The 20,257-nt window shown below is 44.0% G+C and overlaps 1 protein-coding gene across 2 annotated transcripts in view; it reads right to left on the minus strand.

Moving 5' to 3' along the window:
* Positions 1 to 19,036: 19,036 nt before the first annotated feature.
* NECAB3 (N-terminal EF-hand calcium binding protein 3) overlaps positions 19,037 to 20,257 on the minus strand; it is a 148,740-nt gene continuing 147,519 nt past the window's right edge. For both annotated transcript variants that reach the window (XM_073683758.1, XM_073683757.1), the window contains one exon: positions 19,037 to 19,480. In XM_073683758.1, coding sequence (XP_073539859.1) covers positions 19,455 to 19,480 — 26 coding nt within the window. In that variant the 3' untranslated portion in view covers positions 19,037 to 19,454. The remainder of the gene's footprint in view (positions 19,481 to 20,257) is intronic.

The following is a 20,257-nucleotide window of genomic DNA, read 5'->3' on the forward strand; positions in this document are numbered from 1 at the left end:
CGGAAAATGGCGCGTTCATAGAAGCGCCATCTTCTGGCGCTGTACCCAACTCATCCAGGGCCCTGATGCGGTGGCTCACTGGGTAATAAAGGGGTTAGGGCCAACTTGGCATTATCAGCTGGCCCTAAGCCCGAAATTCATGGGGTCACGCCAATATTAGACATGACCACCATGAATTTCTAGTAAAGTATTTAAAAAAAACACAACACCCAGAAAAAAGTCCTTTAATTGAAATAAACACACAATTCTTTATTGTTCTAAATTAAACCATACTTACCATCACGCCCATTCCAGCTGAAGCCAACGATCTCCTGAAATAAAAGAAAAATAATAAAGCAACATCATCCTTACCTTTCCATGGTTCCCATGACAGCTTCAGCTCTGCTACATCGAGATGACAGGCTGGACCGCAGCAGAACGCTGCCATCCAGCCTGTCATCCCGCAGACTCTGAGAAGCGCAGGCTTGCTTGCGCTCCACAGTGTCTCTCTGTGAGGGCATCCAGATGAGCCGAGTTAATGTCCAATGAACTCGGCTCACCTCATGCACGTCACTGACAGCGTGGGAAAATTCTCCTGCACTCAGCGCTTCAGCGTGGGAGAATTCTCACACTGAAGCGCTGAGTGCAGGAGAATTCTCCCACGCTGTCAGTGACGTGCAGGAGGTGAGCTGAGTTCATTGGACATGAGCTCACCTTATGCACGTCACTGACAGCGTGGGAAAATTCTCCTGCACTCAGCGCTTCAGCTGGGAGAATTCTCACGCTGAAGCGCTGAGTGCAGGAGAATTCTCCCACGCTGTCAGTGACGTGCAGGAGGTGAGCTGAGTTCATTGGACATGAGCTCACCTTATGCACGTCACTGACAGCGTGGGAGAATTCTCCTGCACTCACCGCTTCAGCGTGAGAATTTTCCCACGCTGTCAGTGACGTGCATGAGGTGAGCCGAGTTCATTGGACATGAACTCGGCTCATCTGGATGTCGTCACAGAGAGACGCTGAGCAGCGCAAGCAAGCCTGCGCTTCTCAGTGTCTGCGGGATGACAGGCTGGATGGCAGCGTTCTGCTGCGGTCCAGCCTGTCATCTCGATGTAGCAGAGCTGAAGCTGTCGTGGGAACCATGGAAAGGTAAGGATGAGGTTGCTTTATTATTTTTCTTTTATTGCAGGAGATCGTTGGCTTCAGCTGGAATGGGCGTGATGGTAAGTATGGTTTAATTTAGAACAATAAAGGATTGTGTCTTTATTTCAATTAAAGGACTTTATTCTGGGTGTTTGTGTTTTTTTTAACTTTGACTATGGGGTTAGTAATGGGGGTGTCTTATAGACGCCTCTCCATTACTAACCTGGGCTTGATGTCAGCTGGCATTATAAGCTGACATCAACCCCAACCCTATTACCCCCTGCCACCGCACCAGGGCAGCGTGGAAGAGCGAGGCTAAGTGCCAGAATTGGCGCATCCTATGAATGCGCGATTTCTGGGGCGGCTGACGGCTGGTGTTTCTAGCCTGGGAGGGGGCCAATATTCATGGCTCCCTTCCTGGGCTATTAATATCAGCCCCCAGCTGTCTGCCTAGCCTTTGCTAGCTATTAAATTAGGGGGGACCCCACGTCATTTTTTTTGGGGGGTCCCCCATTTTAATAGCTAGTAAAGGCTATGTATTCAGCTGGGGGCTGATATTAGTAGCCTGGGAAGCTCCGTGGGTATTACCCCCTTCCCAGGCTTCAAACATCTGCCCCAGCCGTCTGCTTAACCTCCGCTAGAGCCTAAAATTAAGGGGAACCCCACGCCAATTTTTTTAATAATAAATCCTTTATTTTAATACTAAATGACAAGTACAGTAACCAACACTATCACTGTACTTCATATATATGTGACTGACATGTTTCTATCTATCTAATCTATGTGTGAAGCTCTATTCTGTCTGTTCTAAATTGTCGGGTACCGCTGCTGAATTGCCGGCCGGCTTTTTTAAAGAGACGGTGCATGAAAACACTATTATTTTTTTTGATAAATCCTTTACGCTAAATGACAAGTACAGTAAGCAACACTGTCACTGTACTTCGTATATATGTGGCTGACATGTTTCTATCTATCTAATCTATGTGTGAAGCTCTATTCTGTCTGTTATAAATTGTCGGGTACCGGTGTATGCCGCTGCTGAATTGCCGGCTTTTCATGTTTCACTGTTGGCACTGTTCCCATCGATTTGGGCAATCACTGTAATGCCACAACCACCATGGCTGTGGCATTACAGTGAGTGGCAGACAATCCCTGCATGATTGGTGCTCTAAATAGCGCCAGACATGCAGGACACGCTTTTGGTGCACGAACAGTTATCGAACATAACCTCGAACAGCCGAATTTTTTGCAAATCGTTCGGGTTCGTCGAACAACTCGAACACCGCCCAAAACAGCTCGAATTTGAGATTGGCGAACAGTTCTAGTCGAACACCGCTCATCTCTATCCACGAGCCTAAAAGGCAACATTTCGAGTGCAAGAAGTCGTGAAATGTGAGAATTTTAGTAGTGATGGAGAAAACACAGTTTTAAATACCTGGCCTGTAGGTAAGTAGTTTGAACAGCAAACTGCTGTGATTTGCTTCACTGACACACTGAAAGCAATTTTTAATGGAGGCCAGAAATGGCAGTATTTTCTGACAACGTATATGTGATCCGTTTGACGGAGATAACACAGTTTTAAATAGCTGGATTTCTAGCACTGTAATATGGAAAGGACCTGGCTGTATTCTGCAGTGCCAACAAGCAAATGGCGCAGAAAAACAGTGTTCTCTGGATTGCTTTTTAAGCAAATAATGAAGATTAAGATCCAAAGAAAAGTATTCCTGGCCCCTGAGACCTGGGCCTTTGTATAGAAATATCTAACAGCAGCAGAAGGCAGAATTGGAATGGAGCCTCTTGTGCTATATGCACTGCAGTCTGCTATATACCCTGCCTGCCTGCCTATATACGCCTATATACACTGCCTGCCTGATATCTCTGCAGATGGATTACTTAGTCCTCAAAAGGACTGTTTGTTAAGATGGATATGTGTAATGTACGGTTTTTCTTCCTACACTACCTAATACACAAGCAAATCTCTCCCTGACGCAGCAGCACCTCTCCCTACACAAGCAAATGGCGCAGAAAAACGGTGTTCTCTGGATTGCTTTTTAAGCAAATAATGAGGATTAAGATCCAAAGAAAAGTATTCCTGGCCCCTGAGACCTGGTTCTTTGTATAGAAATATCTAACAGCAGCAGTGGGCAGTAACTAACAGAATGGTTTTTAACAGGGAAAAATGCAAAGTACTACATCTGGGCAATAAAAATGAGAAAAGCATATACAAAATGGGAGGAATAGCGCTAAGCAACCGTACATGTGAAAAAGACTTAGGTATACTAATAGATCATAGACTGAACATGAGTCAACAGTGTCATGCAGCAGCAAAAAAGGCAAAGACAATTCTGGGATGTATTAACAGAAGCATACAGTCTAGATCACGTGAAGTCATTATCGGACTTTACTCCTCTTTGGTCAGACCTCATCTGGAATACTGCGTCCAGTTTTGGGCACCACATTTTAAAAAAGACATCAACAAACTGGAGCAAGTTCAGAGAAGAGCGACCATAATGGTAACCGGTCTGCAAACCATGTCCTATGAGGTACGGTTACAGGATTTGGGAATGTTTAGCTTGCAAAAAAGAAGACTGAGAGGAGACTTAATAGCTGTCTACAAATATCTCAAGAAAAAAACAACGGGTGGGGTGGAGAAGCGCTGTACTTGTGTGAACCTGTATTTTGAATGGGGTGCACGTGCAGATGACAATTGTCTGCTCACCTTATTGGGTTGTGCAGACCGCACAACCCAGGTTTAGCAGCCACTGAAGCTGATGGCGTTACCACCGCGTCCACTGTGTATACTCTGAAACCGCGGACGGAGCTCCCAATCATGTGGTTCCGGGTGTGGATCACGTGGGTGGTGACATCACGACAGGTCCTATTGCTGGAAGTGCATCCAGTTCCCTGCAGCCCCGAGCCACAACTCCCAACGGGAAGGATGAGACAATGTAAAAAGTGTTGTGGTCAATTAGGGCGCCGGATAATGGACAGAGCACTTGGGACAGGTGACTAAAAGAAACAAACCTCTTTATTTGGATATTCTTATGTCCACAAAGCGTTTCTGCAGCGATCCGCTGCCTTCATCAGGTGGAATTCACGTGAAGTCATTATAGGACTTTACTCCTCTTTGGTCAGACCTCATCTGGAATACTGCGTCCAGTTTTGGGCACCACATTTTAAAAAAGACATCGACAAACTGGAGCAAGTTCAGAGAAGAGCGACCAGAATGGTGACCGGTCTGCAAACCATGTCCTATGAGGAACGGTTACAGGATTTGGGAATGTTTAGCTTGCAAAAAAGAAGACTGAGAGGAGACTTAATAGCTGTCTACAAATATCTCAAGGGCTGTCACATTGAAGAAGGATCATCTTTATTCTCATTTGCACAAGGAAAGACTAGAAGCAATGGGATGAAACTGAGTGGGAGGAGACACAGATTAGATATTAGAAAAAACTTTTTGACAGTTAGGGTGATCAATGAGTGGAACAGGCTGCCACGAGAGGTGGTGAGTTCCCCTTCAATGGACGTCTTCAAACAGAGGCTGGACAGACATCTGTCTGAGATGATTTAGTGAATCCTGCTTTGAGCAGGGGGTTGGACCAGATGACCCAGGAGGTCCCCTCCAACTCTACCATTCTATGATTCTATGATTAAGGCAGAATTGGAATGGAGCCTCTTGTGCTATATGCACTGCAGTCTGCTATATACCCTGCCTGCCTGCCTATATACACTGCCTGCCTGATATCTCTGCAGATGGATTAGTTAGTCCTCAAAAGGACTGTTTGTTAAGATGGATATGTGTAATGTACGTTTTTTCTCCCTACACTACCTAATACACAAGCAAATCTCTCCCTGACGCAGCAGCACCTCTCCCTACACTGTCTGATTCCGGAGGGACTGTGATGAGCATGGCGGCGCCAGGTCTGGTATAGACCCGATGACGCTATGCGGCCAGCCAATCACTGTAATGCCACAACCAACATGGTTACGGCATTACAGTCAGTGGCAGGCAATCCCTGCATGTTCATTGGCTCTGTAAAGAGCGCCAAACATGCAGGGAGAAGACCCGAGCTCCCACCGAGCAACCCGGAAATACTCGGCCAGTGCCGAGCATCTCGAGCAGTGAGATGCTCGGGCGAGTACCGAGCAGTGGCGAGCACGCTCGCTCATCACTAGTTGTTCCACATGTCAACATTTTATCCTTTGTTAGCTTGAAAAAGCAACCAAGGGCTAAAGAAGGCAAAAATTACCTGCTTCTATTCAAAAGATATAGAAAGAAATGGCCCCAGTATAGTGAAATAGAGACTGTTCGATTCTGCATAAATGAATAGTTAGGAAAAAAAAATAACAGAGGTTCATCTGTTACATAACCAAAACTGGTCCATGGATATAGGTCCCTTCACACCCTAAGTGCACTCGCTAACAGTCACCCCATTCATATTGAATGGTACAATCCTGAGAATAACCCTGATCTTCACAATACCCCTGTGTTTGTGTAGTTAAAGAGGTTATCCAGCTTTTTTTTTATTATGGGCCTAAAAACGAACAGGCAGGTAGTTGGTAAATACCTACCTGTTCTACCCGGCACTGGCTCAGAGCAGCCACTGAACGTTCCTGTCAGCGAGTCAGCTGCTCCACGACATCAGAGCAGCTCCAGTGTTCAAGAGCCATGTAGCTCGAAATGCGTATGGACTGATTCCTGTTATACACACCACCCCTCTTTATTGCTTTGTTGTCTGAGATGCCCAATTTTTCAGCAATTTTATTTTTAAAGGATTTCCAATAAAGATTTTGTGAATTTTTAATTACTCCGGTGTGTTGAGCTGGTTGCAACTCTAATTTCCTCAAATCACCTGTATAATGCCTACAAGGGTACCCCACCAGAATTAGGGGAATATACAATGATAAGTAGGCATAGGCTGACAAGAGATATGCTATAGAGGGACGATACACAGTGGATAGTGCATCTCAATAGAAACCAGTATGATGTACAATATCTGTGCGGTATGATGTATGATGATATCTGACGAAGGCTGACGCCGAAACGCTCATCAGGGTGAGCGCATTCTGGGAGCAACGTGGCGGACCTGCATACAGGTATACATCACATCCGTTTAATTATATTACTTACCTCTATGGACAGCATATAATAGCATTACATGCAGTGAAGACAGAAGATTATAAAATGTATTGTTCTATTTTACATATGACACCTGTGTGTTTTCCCTGCACTGGGACACTTTCTTTTTGCACTGCAGCACTTTATCCTGAGTGTTACACACTCACTATATACTTACCCATTTGTTGTTTACCTATATCTCATCTACCTCTTTGAACATATGCATGTGCCCTTTTTTATATCTCTCCCTTTACTGTGATTTTTAGCCTATTTATGTGTCTGTACTTCTTATTATCTGATTTTGGACACTATACAGCCATTAATAGATATATTTAAATAGGGATTTCTTGTTATAAATTTATCCATTTGATCATGCGACTGTTTGACAGTTTTATTACATGTGAGGAATGTCTATTTCTTACACATTCCTCACATGTAATAAACCTGTCAAACAGTCGCAAATCATGCACACGGGAGCGATTCAAACATATCACCGAGCAGCTGTAAATACTCGGTGCTCGCCCGAGCATACTCAGACAGAACATACTCGCTCAACACTATTAGCTGCTCTTTCAGAACGCTGTATCTGTCCCTGATGAAGCGTCAAGCGGTAACACGCGTTGGACACTTAACTATACCCGTGGTAACACTTGCGGGGTCCTCTTTGAATAACCCTCTCAAATATATTTGGTCATTCTGGTAGGATTTAATGGGGAATCTGCCATGCGTTCTCTTTTGCTGTCTACATTAGATAAGACCCTATGTATTACAAACCTGGGGAGATCTCTATTTGTTAACTTGTATTATTTATATCAGTTACTGGTCAGAGCACTTACTAGTCTGTATGGAGCATTATATGAGGCCCATTATTCTGTATGGAGCATTATATGGGGCCCATTATTCTGTATGAAGCATTATATGGTGCCCATTATTCTGTATGGAGCATTATATGAGGCACATTATTCTGTATGGAGCACTATATGGGGCCCATTATTCTGCATGGAGCATTATATGGGGTCCATTATTCTGTATGGAGCGCTATATCGGGCCCATTATTCTGTATGGAGCAATATATGGGGCTCATTATACTGTGTGGAGCAATATATGGAGCCATTATACTGAATGGAGCAATATATGTATTATATTATACTGTATGGAGCACTATGTGGTGCCCATAATACTGTATGGAGCACTATGTCATGGCTATAATACTGTATGGAGGGCTGTACTGTCCGGTCTAAAATGAAAAACTTTTGAATCCCCCCAGGGCACATAGTGTGCGCTGTGAGGATTCGCCAGTTTATGAGCTCTTGTAGAATTTACAATAGATATCACTCACGTAATATAAGAAGTAAGTGAAATCTTTGGCATTGTACTAGACCCACAGTTGTGCTCAAAAGTTTACATACCCCGGCAACATTTTTCCTTTTGTGTCACCCTGGCCTGGATGTCACAAATATAATAAAGCTGTGTCTGAGAGCAAGGGGGAGGTCCTCTAGTCAAGGACCATTAGCATGTAGCACCTCCTGTCCCAGACCAGTAGGGGGAGCAGGCTGCCCCTATAAAAGCTGGAGCTGGGGGCAGGGTTAGGGAGAACAGGACAACCTGTCTCTGGATTGAGAGGTGTCCCAGAGCAGAGACAGACAGTTGTGTTGCAGCCTAAGAGGCCGTGTGGCAGTAGGAGTGCCACGAGCCAGGGACAAAAGGCGAAGTGAGCCTGTCCTGGCAGATAAAGAAACTAATCTACCAGACTTTGGTGTCTGAGGCTGGAAGGATTCCAAGTCCTACAGCAGATAACCAGTCCGCAGGAGACTGTATGTTCCTTGGCCTAAGAAGCCCGGAGGCTTCGCCACAGCAGAAGGGACCAGCAAAGCCGTACCAGGCCGGGAGTAGAAAGGGACCCAAGTTGCAAGCCATACGGGTGAGAGGACACGGTGAGCTCGGGAACGTGGGCTGTTACACTACAAGGAGGGAACTAGCCAGAAGGAGCACAGAGAGCACGGTAGGCCTACACCCTCACCCTGACCAGGGCCAGCCTCCCACTTGTTCTCAGACATCCAGGCCCCCTCCTAGCCGGGCCTGTTTCTGGGTCATATTACCTGTTCTAATAAAGACCCTGAACTGTTTAAGAGGCCTCCGTTTCCTGGCTATCGCGGTCCGAATCATCCCCTCCATCATCCATTATATATACTGCCCTGGGGCCATACTCCTCCCGTGGGGAGTTGAACTATTCAGTGCTGCACATTTATATCAGCCCAGCGGTTAACCCTGACCGCAATCCACGGGTGGCGTAGTCGGACATTACCTACAGCACATAGCAGACTACCACTGGTCTGACCACCCTGAGGCACGGGACCGGGTCGCCACTACTACTCCCAGCATTGCCCTGAAGCCCGGTTCCGAGTGCCCCACGGCCCAGGGGGCGAGTCATTTTCTTGGCCTTGTTTCAGAGAATATGAATGATAACAAAAAAACTTTTTCTCCACACATGGTTATTGGTTGGGTGAAGCCATTTATTGTCAAACTACTGTGTTTTCTATTTTTAAATCTTAATGACAACCAAAAAACATCCAAATGATCCTGATCAAAAGTTCACATAGCCCAGTTCTTAATACCGTGTATTGCCCCCTCTAACATCAATGACAGTTTGAAGTCTTTTGTGGTAGTTGTGGATGAGGTTCTTCTTTCTCAGATGGTAAAGATGCCCATTCTTCTTGGCAAAAAGCTTCCAGTTCCTGTAAATTCCTTGGTTGTCTAGCATGAACTGCGCGCTTGGGATCTCCCTAGAGTGGCTCAACGATATTGAGGTCAGGAGACTGAGAGGGGCACTCCAGAACCTTCACTTTGTTCTGCTGTAGCCAATGACAAGTTCACTTGGCCTTGTGTTTTGGATCGTTGTCATATTAGAACGTCCAAGTACGTCTCATGCGCAGCTTCCGGGCTGATGAGTGCAAATTTGCCTCCAGTATTTGCTGATAACGTGCTGCATTCATCTTTCCTTCAACTTTTACCAAGTTTCCTGTGCCTTTGTAGCTCACACATCCCCAAAACATCAGCGATCCACCTCCGTGCTTTACTGTAAGAATGGTCATCATCATCATAGGCCTTGCTGACCTCTCTCCAAATGTAACATTTATGGTTGTGGCCAAAAAGTTCAATTTTGGTCTCATCACTCCAAATTACCTTGTTCCAGAAGTTTTGAGGCTTGTCTCTGTGCTGTTTGGCGTATTGTAGGCGAGATACTTTGTGGCATTTGCGCAGTAATGGCTTTCTTCTGGCGACTCAACCATGCAGCCCATTTTTCATCAAGTGCCTCTTTATTGTGCATCTTGAAACAGCCACATCGCTAGTTTTCAGAGAGTCCGGAATTTCAGCTGATGTTATTTGTGGGTTTTTCTTTGCATCTCGAACAATTTTCCTGGCAGTTGTGGCCGAAATTTTTGTTGGTCTACCTGACCGTGATTTAGTTTTTACAGAGCCCCAGATTTTCCATTTGTTAATCACAGTTTGAACGCTGCTGACTGGCATTATCTATTCCTTGGATTTTTTTTGTATCCCTTTCCTGTGTTATACAGTTCAACTATATTTTCCCATAGATTCATTGACAATTCTTTTGCTTTCCCCATGACTCACAATCCAGAAACATCAGTGGCTGGATGAAAGATGCAAGAGTCTGTCTGGATCCCAGAAACTCATTTAGCTTTTATGCGCACACACACTGATTACAAGCAAACAGGTCACAGGTGAGGATGTTACCTTTAGTAGCCATTCAAACGCATTTGTGTCAAATTCTGTGCATGGTATCAGGCCAAAATCACCAGGGTATGTGAGCTTTAGATCAGGGTCATTTGGATGTTTTTGGTTGTCATTAAGATTTAAAAAGAGAAAACACAGTAGTTTGACAATAAATGGCTTCACCCAACCAATAACCATGAGTGGAGAAAAAGTTTTTTTGTTATCATTCATATTCTCTAAAACAAAGCCAAGAAAGGAAAAATTCTGCCAGGGTATGTAAACTTTTGAGCACAACAGTATATTTCTCTGCCGTATCTGTGCATTATGAATCATGGTATGTGTTAAAGGGGCCCACTGAGACTCTTTCGCCCTGGGTCCACGAAAACCTGGAGCTGGCCCTGAGCAGTGGGGTCCTCCTGGGTCTCCTACCATAGCGTTTCATTTCATTAAAATGTTGACGTCTAGTTTACACTGACACTGGTGCACCCTGAGCCTGGAAGACACCATGAATTTCTTTGGAACTTGATTGGGGCTGCTTATCCACCATCTGGACTATCCTGCATTGCAACGTTTCATCAATTTTTCTCTGACATCAACGTCCAGGGAGATTAGCTGCAGTGTCATGAGTTGTAAATTTCTTGATTATGTTGCGCACCGTGGACAAAGGAACATCAAGGTCTCTGAAGATGGACTTGTAACCTTGAGATTGTTGATATTTTTCAACAATTTTGGTTCTCAAGTCCTCAGACAGTTTTCTTCTTCTCTTTCTGTTCTCCATGCTTAGTGTGGCACACACAGACACACAATGGAAAAATTGAGTCAACTTCTCCCTTTATTATCAGGTTTCAGGTGTGATTTTTATATTGCCCACATCTGTTACTTGCCACAATTGAGTTTAAATGAGCATCACATGCTTGAAAGTTGTTTACCCACATTTGTGGAAAATTTTGTCTGGCCCATTTTTGGGGTTTTGTGTGAAATTATGTCCAATTTGCCTTTTTGTACCTGTTATTTTTGTGTTCTTCCAATACATACAAAGGAAATAAACAGGTTTATAACAAATCATTTGCAATAGTAATAATTTTTTGGGAGAAATACTTCATTTTCTGGAACAATTTCAAGGGTGCCAACACTTTGACTGTATTTTACCTTTCTACACACATGGTCAAAATTGTTGGTACCCCTCGTTTAATGAAAGAAACACCAACAATGGTCACAGAAATAACTTGAATCTGACAAAAGTAATAATAAATTAAAAATCTATGAAAATGAACAAATGAAAGTCAGACATTGCTTTTCAACCCTGCTTCCACAGAATTTAAAAAAAAAATTAAACTCATTAAATAGGCCTGGACAGAAATGATGGTACTCTTAACTTAATATTTTGTTGAACAACCTTTTCAGGCAATCACTGCAATCAAACGATTCCTGTAACTGTCAATGAGACTTCTGCACCTCTCGACAGGTATTTTGGCCGACTTCTCATGAGCACACTGCTCCAGTTGTCTCGTGTTTGAAGGTTGTCTTTTACAGACAGCATGTTTCAGCTCTTTCCAAAGATGCTCAATAGGATTTAGGTCAGGGATCATAGAAGGCCACTTCAGAATAGTCCAATGTTTTCCTCTTAGCCATTCTTGGGTGTTTTTAGCGGCCACGTCCAGGGAGGTTGGCTACAGTCCCATGGATCTTAAATTTCTGAATAATATGTGCAACTGAAGTCAGGAACATCAAGCTGCTTTGAGATGGTCTTATAACCTTTACCTTTAACATGCTTGTCTATAATTTTCTTTGAAATCTCCTGAGACAACTCTTTCCTTTGCTTCCTCTGGTCCATGTTGAGTGTGGTACACACCATGTCACCAAACAGCACAGTGAGTTTCTGTAGCCCTATATACAGGCCCACTGACTGATTACAAGATTGTAGACACCTGTGATGCTAATTAGTGGACACAACTTGATTTAACATGTCCCTTTTGTCACATTATTTTCAAGTGTACCATCATTTCTGTCCAGGCGTATTTCATGAGTTTAATTTTTTTTTTAAATTCTGTGGAAGCAGGGTTGAAAAGCAATGTCTGACTTTAATTTGTTCATTTTCATAGATTTAATAATTTATTATTACTTTTGTCAGATTCAAGTTATTTCTGTGACCATTGTGTTTTTTTTTTCATTAAACGAGGGGTACCAACAATTTTGACCACGTGTGTATCTATTGTTTATGAGACTGAAGGAAATGGACTGATGGAAAATTAACCCACCATGCAAACAGGGGACGCCTGTCCCCATTCTTTTGATCATGGGGTGGTCCCAGCAATGTGACGTTAACGATAAAACAATTATTACCTCTCTCGAAAATATGTGATACATTGGAATTGTAAAACATCCCCGTTGAAGTATTCCAGGACATTTGGAATATCCTTGTGAGTTTCTACATATTCATTAGATCTGTTCAGAAATATTTATGTTTTGGCAATAACACCCTTTTCGTAGAAAGATAGGGCTTTCATATTTAGGTTCATGTGCCTTATAGTCCAAGTAAATAATACATTATATCCCTGATTCGACAAGATCAGCATTGTTCACACCAGTCATAGTGAGGGAGGCTTGTTTAGGTCAACAACACAAATCTTACTCCAGACACTAGAATTGAATTTGTGACATAAGGCACTCCGTACCTTGTTAAGAATAAGACGAGCAGGAATCGCCGCTCCCTTATGTGCTGATATCCCTCCCTAACTGTGCCCAATTTCGGAGAGCTGGAGGAAAATGGCGTGAAAATTTCAAAAGTTGCAATTTTTTTGTGCAGCTTAATGTTGAGCAAACATTTTTGTATTTTTCAAAGCAATTTACACCAGAATTCAGGCATCTTTGCTTTTATGAATCGGGGCCTATATATCTTTGTGTGAATGGTTTAAAGCTCATAATGAATGGGATTGGTCTCAGAGGAATGTAATGTTAGACTCTCAAAGTGCAAATATGCAACCTCATAATAACAGGTCTTCAATAACAAGCTTCGGGCTCTGCTAATTGCTTATACTAAACCCTTTTAACTGTATTAAGTGGCATTTTGCCCTATAGGGTTTTTACTACACAGCAGTGTATTCACTGTGCATTTACCTAATATGTAGTGCAGATTCTGTGATATCTAAATTGTATTGTAAGACTGTCTAGGCTAAATTATTGCTGTAAAAATGATTAGTAAATCTGTGGAGGATCAGTAAGGCCTCATTCGGGTATGTGTTCTGTATGTGTTCTCCCTGATAGAACATGTACCCATTATACTCTGTGGGGCTGATCACATGTCCGTGTTTATTTGTGTCCACAAAATAATCATGGAGACATGTCCATTTTTTATCAAAATCATGGATCAAAATCATCCCCACAAGTCTACTGGTTCGTGAATATCACAGACAGCACACGGATGCCATCTTTGCGTAATCTGTGTGCTGTCCATTTTTAACATTGCAATGGATAGGAAAAATATTTTTTTTGGCATAGGAGAGAATTACTGATGTTATGAACAGACACACTAATCAAACAATGATGAAAATTAGTCAGTTTTTTTCACATACAAGAAAAAACTGACATCTGAATGAGGCCGTATGGGCCCTGATTCATCTTCATTTTTCACACTGGTCTTGATGAGTGGAGTGAAAGTGAGGCACCTGATTCATTAAAAAGTGCATGCCTCTTAACGAATCAGGGGGACAGGACTCCTGTTTACCCTCTCACATACCCCCACACTTAAAGATGGTCGTCTTCGACCATACCGACCGCTAGACTCAAAGAAAAACATTAGCACACACTTAAATTCAACATATGTCAACAGTCTTATTCCCCACTCTGTTCTTCTCCGGTTGGAACAACATCTTGTCTCTTTCTCTGAGTCATCTTGACTCTGGTCCCACTGGGTTGGGACCTGGAATAAAGTGTCCATTCCCCTTTAACTAGAGCCATAGGCCCAATGCAGCAACAGGCTGCCAAACTTGCACAATTGGAGCTCCTTCAGCAGTTGGAGTTCCCTGGTTCTGACTGACCCTGACTTCTTCTGAAGAACCTTAGAACACAGTAGCTAACTCACACGGCCTTTTTAGGAAAAACCTCGAACACCACTGGAAATGTCCGCCTCCTTCCAAACAGTTTTCTTTTTCCAGGCTGCCCAGGATTTAGGAGATGGAGGTCAGTCCCACCTCCACGGCTGCTCTGGATACTGTCACCTCCCGGAGTCGTCCTGAAGCAGTCCTGTTCCAGTCATGAACACCTACCCTGACGTGTTACCTGAAAAACAAATGTTTGTAGTGGATCCGGCCACATGGGGTATCTTGGTGCCAGGAAACTCCTTCTTCTCCTCTGCCCAAACGGGAGTCTGACTCCCTGCATCCTTCTTGCGTCGCTTTTACAACTCTCCCTTATGCTCCCGGCTCATGGATCCCGCTGACTGACTGTGGCGCTGCTGTCAGTGTTGTCGCTCAAACTCTGCCTCCTCTTCCCGTTTCTTGACCTCCTCACTGGTTGAGGGGCGAGTGACTCCCACCGCATACCAGCCTTTGCGGCACCATACCTTACAAAAGTAGACTTTTTCTCCTACATAAAGGCTGTGTAGGCGGTAAGTCAAAGTGTTCCTCTTCACCATAGTTCAATTTACATCCCCTGTCCCTTACTGTTTGATAAAGTCGAATCCTTTTGATGATTAAAATTCACCACTCTGTCCTCAATGCACTGCTCTTCAAACAGTGGTCGGCTTCATCTGCTATCAATGACATTGGCCTCTTTCCGCGGTCATAGGATTCCCCAGGAGTCTCGTTTACAGGGGTTCCAGTTGAACCTTTCACACCGAGCCTGCTTTGGGGGTACGGCTGCAGGATTTGTCTAGGGGCAGCATGCCACCGGCCACTTCAGATGAGGATGACCAAGCAGGGACAGACTGACCTGATGCTGTGATCTCTTCGAGGGCAAGCATCTGGTTTTCAGCAGGCATCCAGTTCCAATACTGTATAAGGACCTCATGCTGGTAAGGCCCTACCTTGGGCTGGTGGAGTCTTCTGCCACATGATGGGCACTGATAGTGCCGTCGCCCGTCCTGCAGTCGCACCTTCCGGTTGTTCTCCTTCTGTCGTGGCCCTGGGGGTTGTGAGGTGAATCATCTCTTCATCAGAGGATATCTCCATTTCTTCCACTCCGCTGCTCCTGTTCCTCATGTAGGAGGATGGGCATGTATAACTCATCACTGTGTTGTCGTTCGGGACATCTGTGCGGTCATGAGCTGTGAGCAAAATGGCGCTAGCCAGTCACTCACTGCATGTTTCCTGCCTGATTTGCTCCACCCTTCCGGAGGCTGTACTAGTGACTCCTCTGTTGGACACGCCCCTTTTACTAGGCATTTGTCACCCGCTGGGCCGCCTTCCTTCATTCTGCGTTTCTAACCGGATGGGACACCTTTCTTCACTTGATGTTCTTCACCCGATGGGCCGCCCCCTTCCGTGATTCTTCACCTCTTCTGGTTCAGACCTTGGCTCTGGCACACTTCCTTCTCAAGGTCATCACTCTGGTGGGCTGGACAAATCGAGTTCAGATGCCTTCCACTTCCACGATGGGCTGGACTTCCCTGTTTCAGACCACCAGCCGTCACCATCTTGGGACTCACGCTGCCGTCCGTCATCTTGGGGTTCATGTCACCATCCGCCATCTTGGAGCTTGTGCCATTGTCCGCCATTTTGTCCGCATTACAGGTATTAGGTTCTCTGATTTTTTCACTTGAAATGTTTGAACTCTGCTGACTACGCCACTTGTAAACTGGCCCCCAGCGGTAGTCGTGTGAGTGGTCTGCCATTTCCTCGTCAGGGCCAGATACAGAGAATTTTATGTTGTTGAGGGGTGTGTGCATGGCGTGTGCCTTAGAGTGAGCCACGCCACAAAACTTGCTCCAATTGGGGACTGGAGTAATATTTATAGTGTAAGGAACGTCATGAATTTGATGAGCGGGGGGTTGCCACGCCCCCTGCCCTTCCCCAGCTCAATCCACTTTGTTGGAGCAGAGCAAGAATGATGCGAAAATTCAAAAACTCACAACATTTTCGTTCAGCCTTGTGTTGCACACAATTTTATGCGACTTTTTAAATCTTTTCCTTGCATAAAAGCTTTGCTGATACGGGGCCTATGCGTTTCCATATAAAAAGATGTTTCCTTTGTGCCTACTCTAAGTTCCTGAGAACCTCCAAGATCATCTTTTCCTTGCATAAAAGCTTTGATGAAATGGGGCCAATGTGTTTCCATATAAAAAGATGGTTCCTTTGCGCCTACTCTCAGTTCTTGAGGACCTCCAAGATCATTTGTTTTCCAAACTTATCTGCATTTCACTAATCTTTTGAATTTCCCAGTTTATCCACATGCACTTTTTATTTGGATGCAAAAGCTTTACAATTCCTATAGGCATTGGTGTAATAGCCTCTGTTTATCCATATGTACTTTACTAAGACTTTATAATTCAGATAGGGAAAGGTATAATCGCCTCTATGAATGCCAGGAGTGCAACATAAAGAGAATCTGTCAGTAGGATCAACCCTCTGTAGTGCCATAGTCCTATTTAACAGGCAGTGACCCAAGAATGTCCAACTTAAAGTATTTATTGTCCAAAAACTCACACTGTGAAAGGCAGTTTTATCCTCTGGATCAAAGCCAGGTCATCCAGTACAGTCGGTACAAAAAAAAAAAACATTGCCGCGGGAGACTGCACTGCCATGTCACTCGTGGGGGCATCAGTTACGTTGCCTTCTCAGGCCAGTGTTCAGCCTTCACACAGACTTGCAGTCCACAGAGCTTCCTACTCTGCTGCTAGCAATCCAAACACTGACACACCCAAACCATTGCTGCAGGTTTAAATGAAAACTGTGGCCATGAGCCACTTGTAAGACCCGGGCTGGAGGGAGTGATCCGCCCCACTACCATCCTGTAGATCATTCCAAAAATAAAAGCCCATGTCAGGTTTTCTTAAATTGACTTGGTCAAATAGCTTGACTCAGTCCACACTTACTTTTATTTTGCACTACAATCACAGCTGTTCAATAAACCTCTTTGCGCAATATAGGAAGCTGATTAAAGTGATACCCTGACATCTGCGATCTGATGTCTTATTCCAGAAAAATACACGTTTTTCTTATAAGTAAATAAGCTGCTTAGACCTATGGCAGGACATAGATCTCCTGGAGAATCTGCCTCCAGAACATATTTTTAAAGGAAACTTGTCATCTGATTCATGCTGCTCAATCCACGGGCAACATGGATCAGGCACTAGCTGCATGAAAGTAAAAGGATTCCTGGCGGTCTGCCATTTCCATGTCAGGGTCAGTTACAGAGGATTTTGTGTTGTTGGGGGGGTGTACGCGACATTGTACCTGGATCTGCTGCTTCCATCGTCAGTTCCATTGCACTTAGTGCAATTCGCTAACCGTTTCATTAAATAAGTCAGACCTGTTCTTAAAAACAATGTCCATTTTATATTCGGTCAAACTGGTGAACAGGGGATTACAGGTTATGCATTCTTTTCCTCCACACAATACACTGGCTCCATTCTCAAAGTTACAGTCTTCACTTTGTTCCCGGCAACAGGTACCGCAGAGGGCATGAGGAGATGTTTTATATGTCTGCGTTTCCTTAGGGGTAGGGTTATACGGGTCCACGTGTAATGCTATGATCCCGATACCCGGAGCCTTTAGCTAAGACAGTTCCAGGGGCCGCTCATTGAGACTAAGCTCCCTGTTTCTAGTACTCACAGCAGGGCGATACTTTTTCCTAAGGTCCCCCTCTTTTGCTGGACCACACTTTTCCCGGACTTCTAAGCTTTTCTTTCCTCGCTACAGGGTTCCCCACTTGCCTGTGATGTCTTGCCGCCTCTGTAACTAGCTTATTTCCATGCTGAGCCTTGTAGCTCTACAATCTATGAACCTGTTCTCCTTCTATCACCTCCTCTCCAGCACACAGCCTACTCCATACTCTGCCAACTGAACACTGATTAACTACTTATCCTTACTCCATATAGCCTTCGCATTGGTTCCCCCTATAGGGCCATCCACCTCCTCTCCCTGGGGACGGCCTTGAGGTTAACCCTCCAGTAATCTGACATACACCAGCCATAAGGATAAATTACACTTTATATAACATATGCAAAAAATTTAATCACACAACAATTAACTCTTAGCAACTAGCCTCGACATCTTCTTGAGGGGGACAGGTCCACTCTCTCATATGAACTTAGCCAATTATTTTTGACTCTGAAATGCTGCAACATTTTAAAGAAAAACATACTTGGGGACCAACCAGTGCTGGAGACAGTCTGATAGGCAAGTTCCCAGCGGCTTCTCCCTGTCCGCTGTTTTGGATTGACAGGTCTCTGCATAAGGTCCCCGCCTAAGGTCCCCAGCGGCAGATAAAGCATGTTTTTCTCTGAAACACCGCAGCGTTTCAGAGTCAAAAATACCTGACTGAGATCATACAGCTAGTGCCTGATACCTGTGGATTGCATGTATCAGCTGTCAGGTTGCCTTTAAAAATAAATTCTGGAGCTGTCAGGTTTGCTTTAAGAGAAGGGGACATTACCAGTGTAACTAACACCAGTTACACTGAACAGTTGAAAACTATTGCAGAACAGAGAGCCACTGGCTCCCTGCAATGCAATACCTGTACTATCCACCAAAGCATCTACAGCATTTCAATTTGTCCAGCGTTCTTGCAGCATTTTTCACCCATTCAAATGAGTGAAAAAAAAAGTATTTAAAAAAAAACGCATAAAAAGCACACATAAAAATGCATCATTTTTTATGCAGCATTTTTCCCACCAAGAGACACTTTTTTGATGTAGAAGTGTCTTCAGCAAATACTTTTGTGCACATACCCCTAGGATCCAGAAAGAATGTGTTATAGCCATAAATTACTGTGTCAATGGAATAACAAAGAACACGAGGAAACCCGCTTCTATGCCTGTACAGAGCATGAAGGGTCCACTTTAATATCAGTTTAGCTACAGGTTTATATAGAATGGATGAGACTATAACACATGTGATTGTTCACACATATAACTTTATTTACCATTCTCTGGAAGTAATGTGGACCTCTGATGATTAATTAAGCACATTTCAGCCAACAGCAGGTTGTGATATAATCAGATCTGTAACTCTCGAAGAGGCCATCATATTCATGCACATCAGCACATTCTCATGAATCTACACTTCAGCTTTAGAGAAATACATTATTAAGAAGAAGGGTTAATTAGGAAGCGATGGACAAAGCATGGAAAAATGCAGGTGGAAGAACAATGAATTTCTAATCTAATCATGATATAGCATTTTGGTAAAATAAAATTTAAAACCAGTAATGACAGTAAGGAGAGAACTTGACTAAACTGCTCCATATGTGAAAAATACGATCCGAAATTGGTAGCAGATATTTATCACTGTGGCCCTGAAAGTCCATCCAGGTAGCTCCGTATTTATGGTTCAAAAGTCCACCATTCCGCTGCAAAACAAAAAAAAACAGGAATAAATGCTATTGTTTCTACTTTTTGGTGCAAGGAATTGCCTTCATAAGTCACATGCTTAGTGAAAGGAAGTCCACTTGTGTGCAATCTAAGTGTCACATGATCTGTCAGTATATACACACCTTTTCTGAAAGGCCAGAGAAGCTGCAACACCATTAAGCAAGAGGTACTATTAACCAAACAACACAATGAAGACCAAGGAGGTCTCCAAACAAGTCATGGACTAAGTTGTTGAAAAGTATAAGTCAGGGTAAAAAAATATCCCAAACTCTGATGATACCTCGAAGCTCCATCAAATCCATTATCAACAAATGGAAAGAACATGGTACCACAACAAACCTGTCAAGAGAGGGCCACCCACCAAAACTCTCAGCCCGGACAAAGAGGGCATTAATCAGAGAGGCAGCACAGAGACCAAAGGTAATCCTGAAGGAGATGCAGAGTTCCCAAAAAGAGACTGGAGTATCTGTTCTTACGTCCACAATAAGCCGTACACTCCATAGAAGTGGCCTTTGCCAAAAGACATGTGGTAGATTCCCCAAATATATGGAGGAAGGTGCTGTGGTCCGATGAGGCCAAATGTAACTTTTTGGCCACCAAGGTAAACACTATGTTTGGCGCCGAACCAACACAGCACATCACCCCAAGAACACCATCCCCACAGTGAAACATGGTGGTGGCGGCATCATCCTGTAGGGATGTTTTTCGGCAACAGGGACAGTGAACATGGTCCGAGTTGAGGGGAAGATGGATGG

This window comes from Phyllobates terribilis, unplaced genomic scaffold (genome assembly GCF_046119375.1).
Source record: "Phyllobates terribilis strain yellow unplaced genomic scaffold, ASM4611937v1 Scaffold_5__5_contigs__length_657084704, whole genome shotgun sequence".
In the NCBI taxonomy this organism is placed as follows: domain Eukaryota; kingdom Metazoa; phylum Chordata; class Amphibia; order Anura; family Dendrobatidae; genus Phyllobates; species Phyllobates terribilis.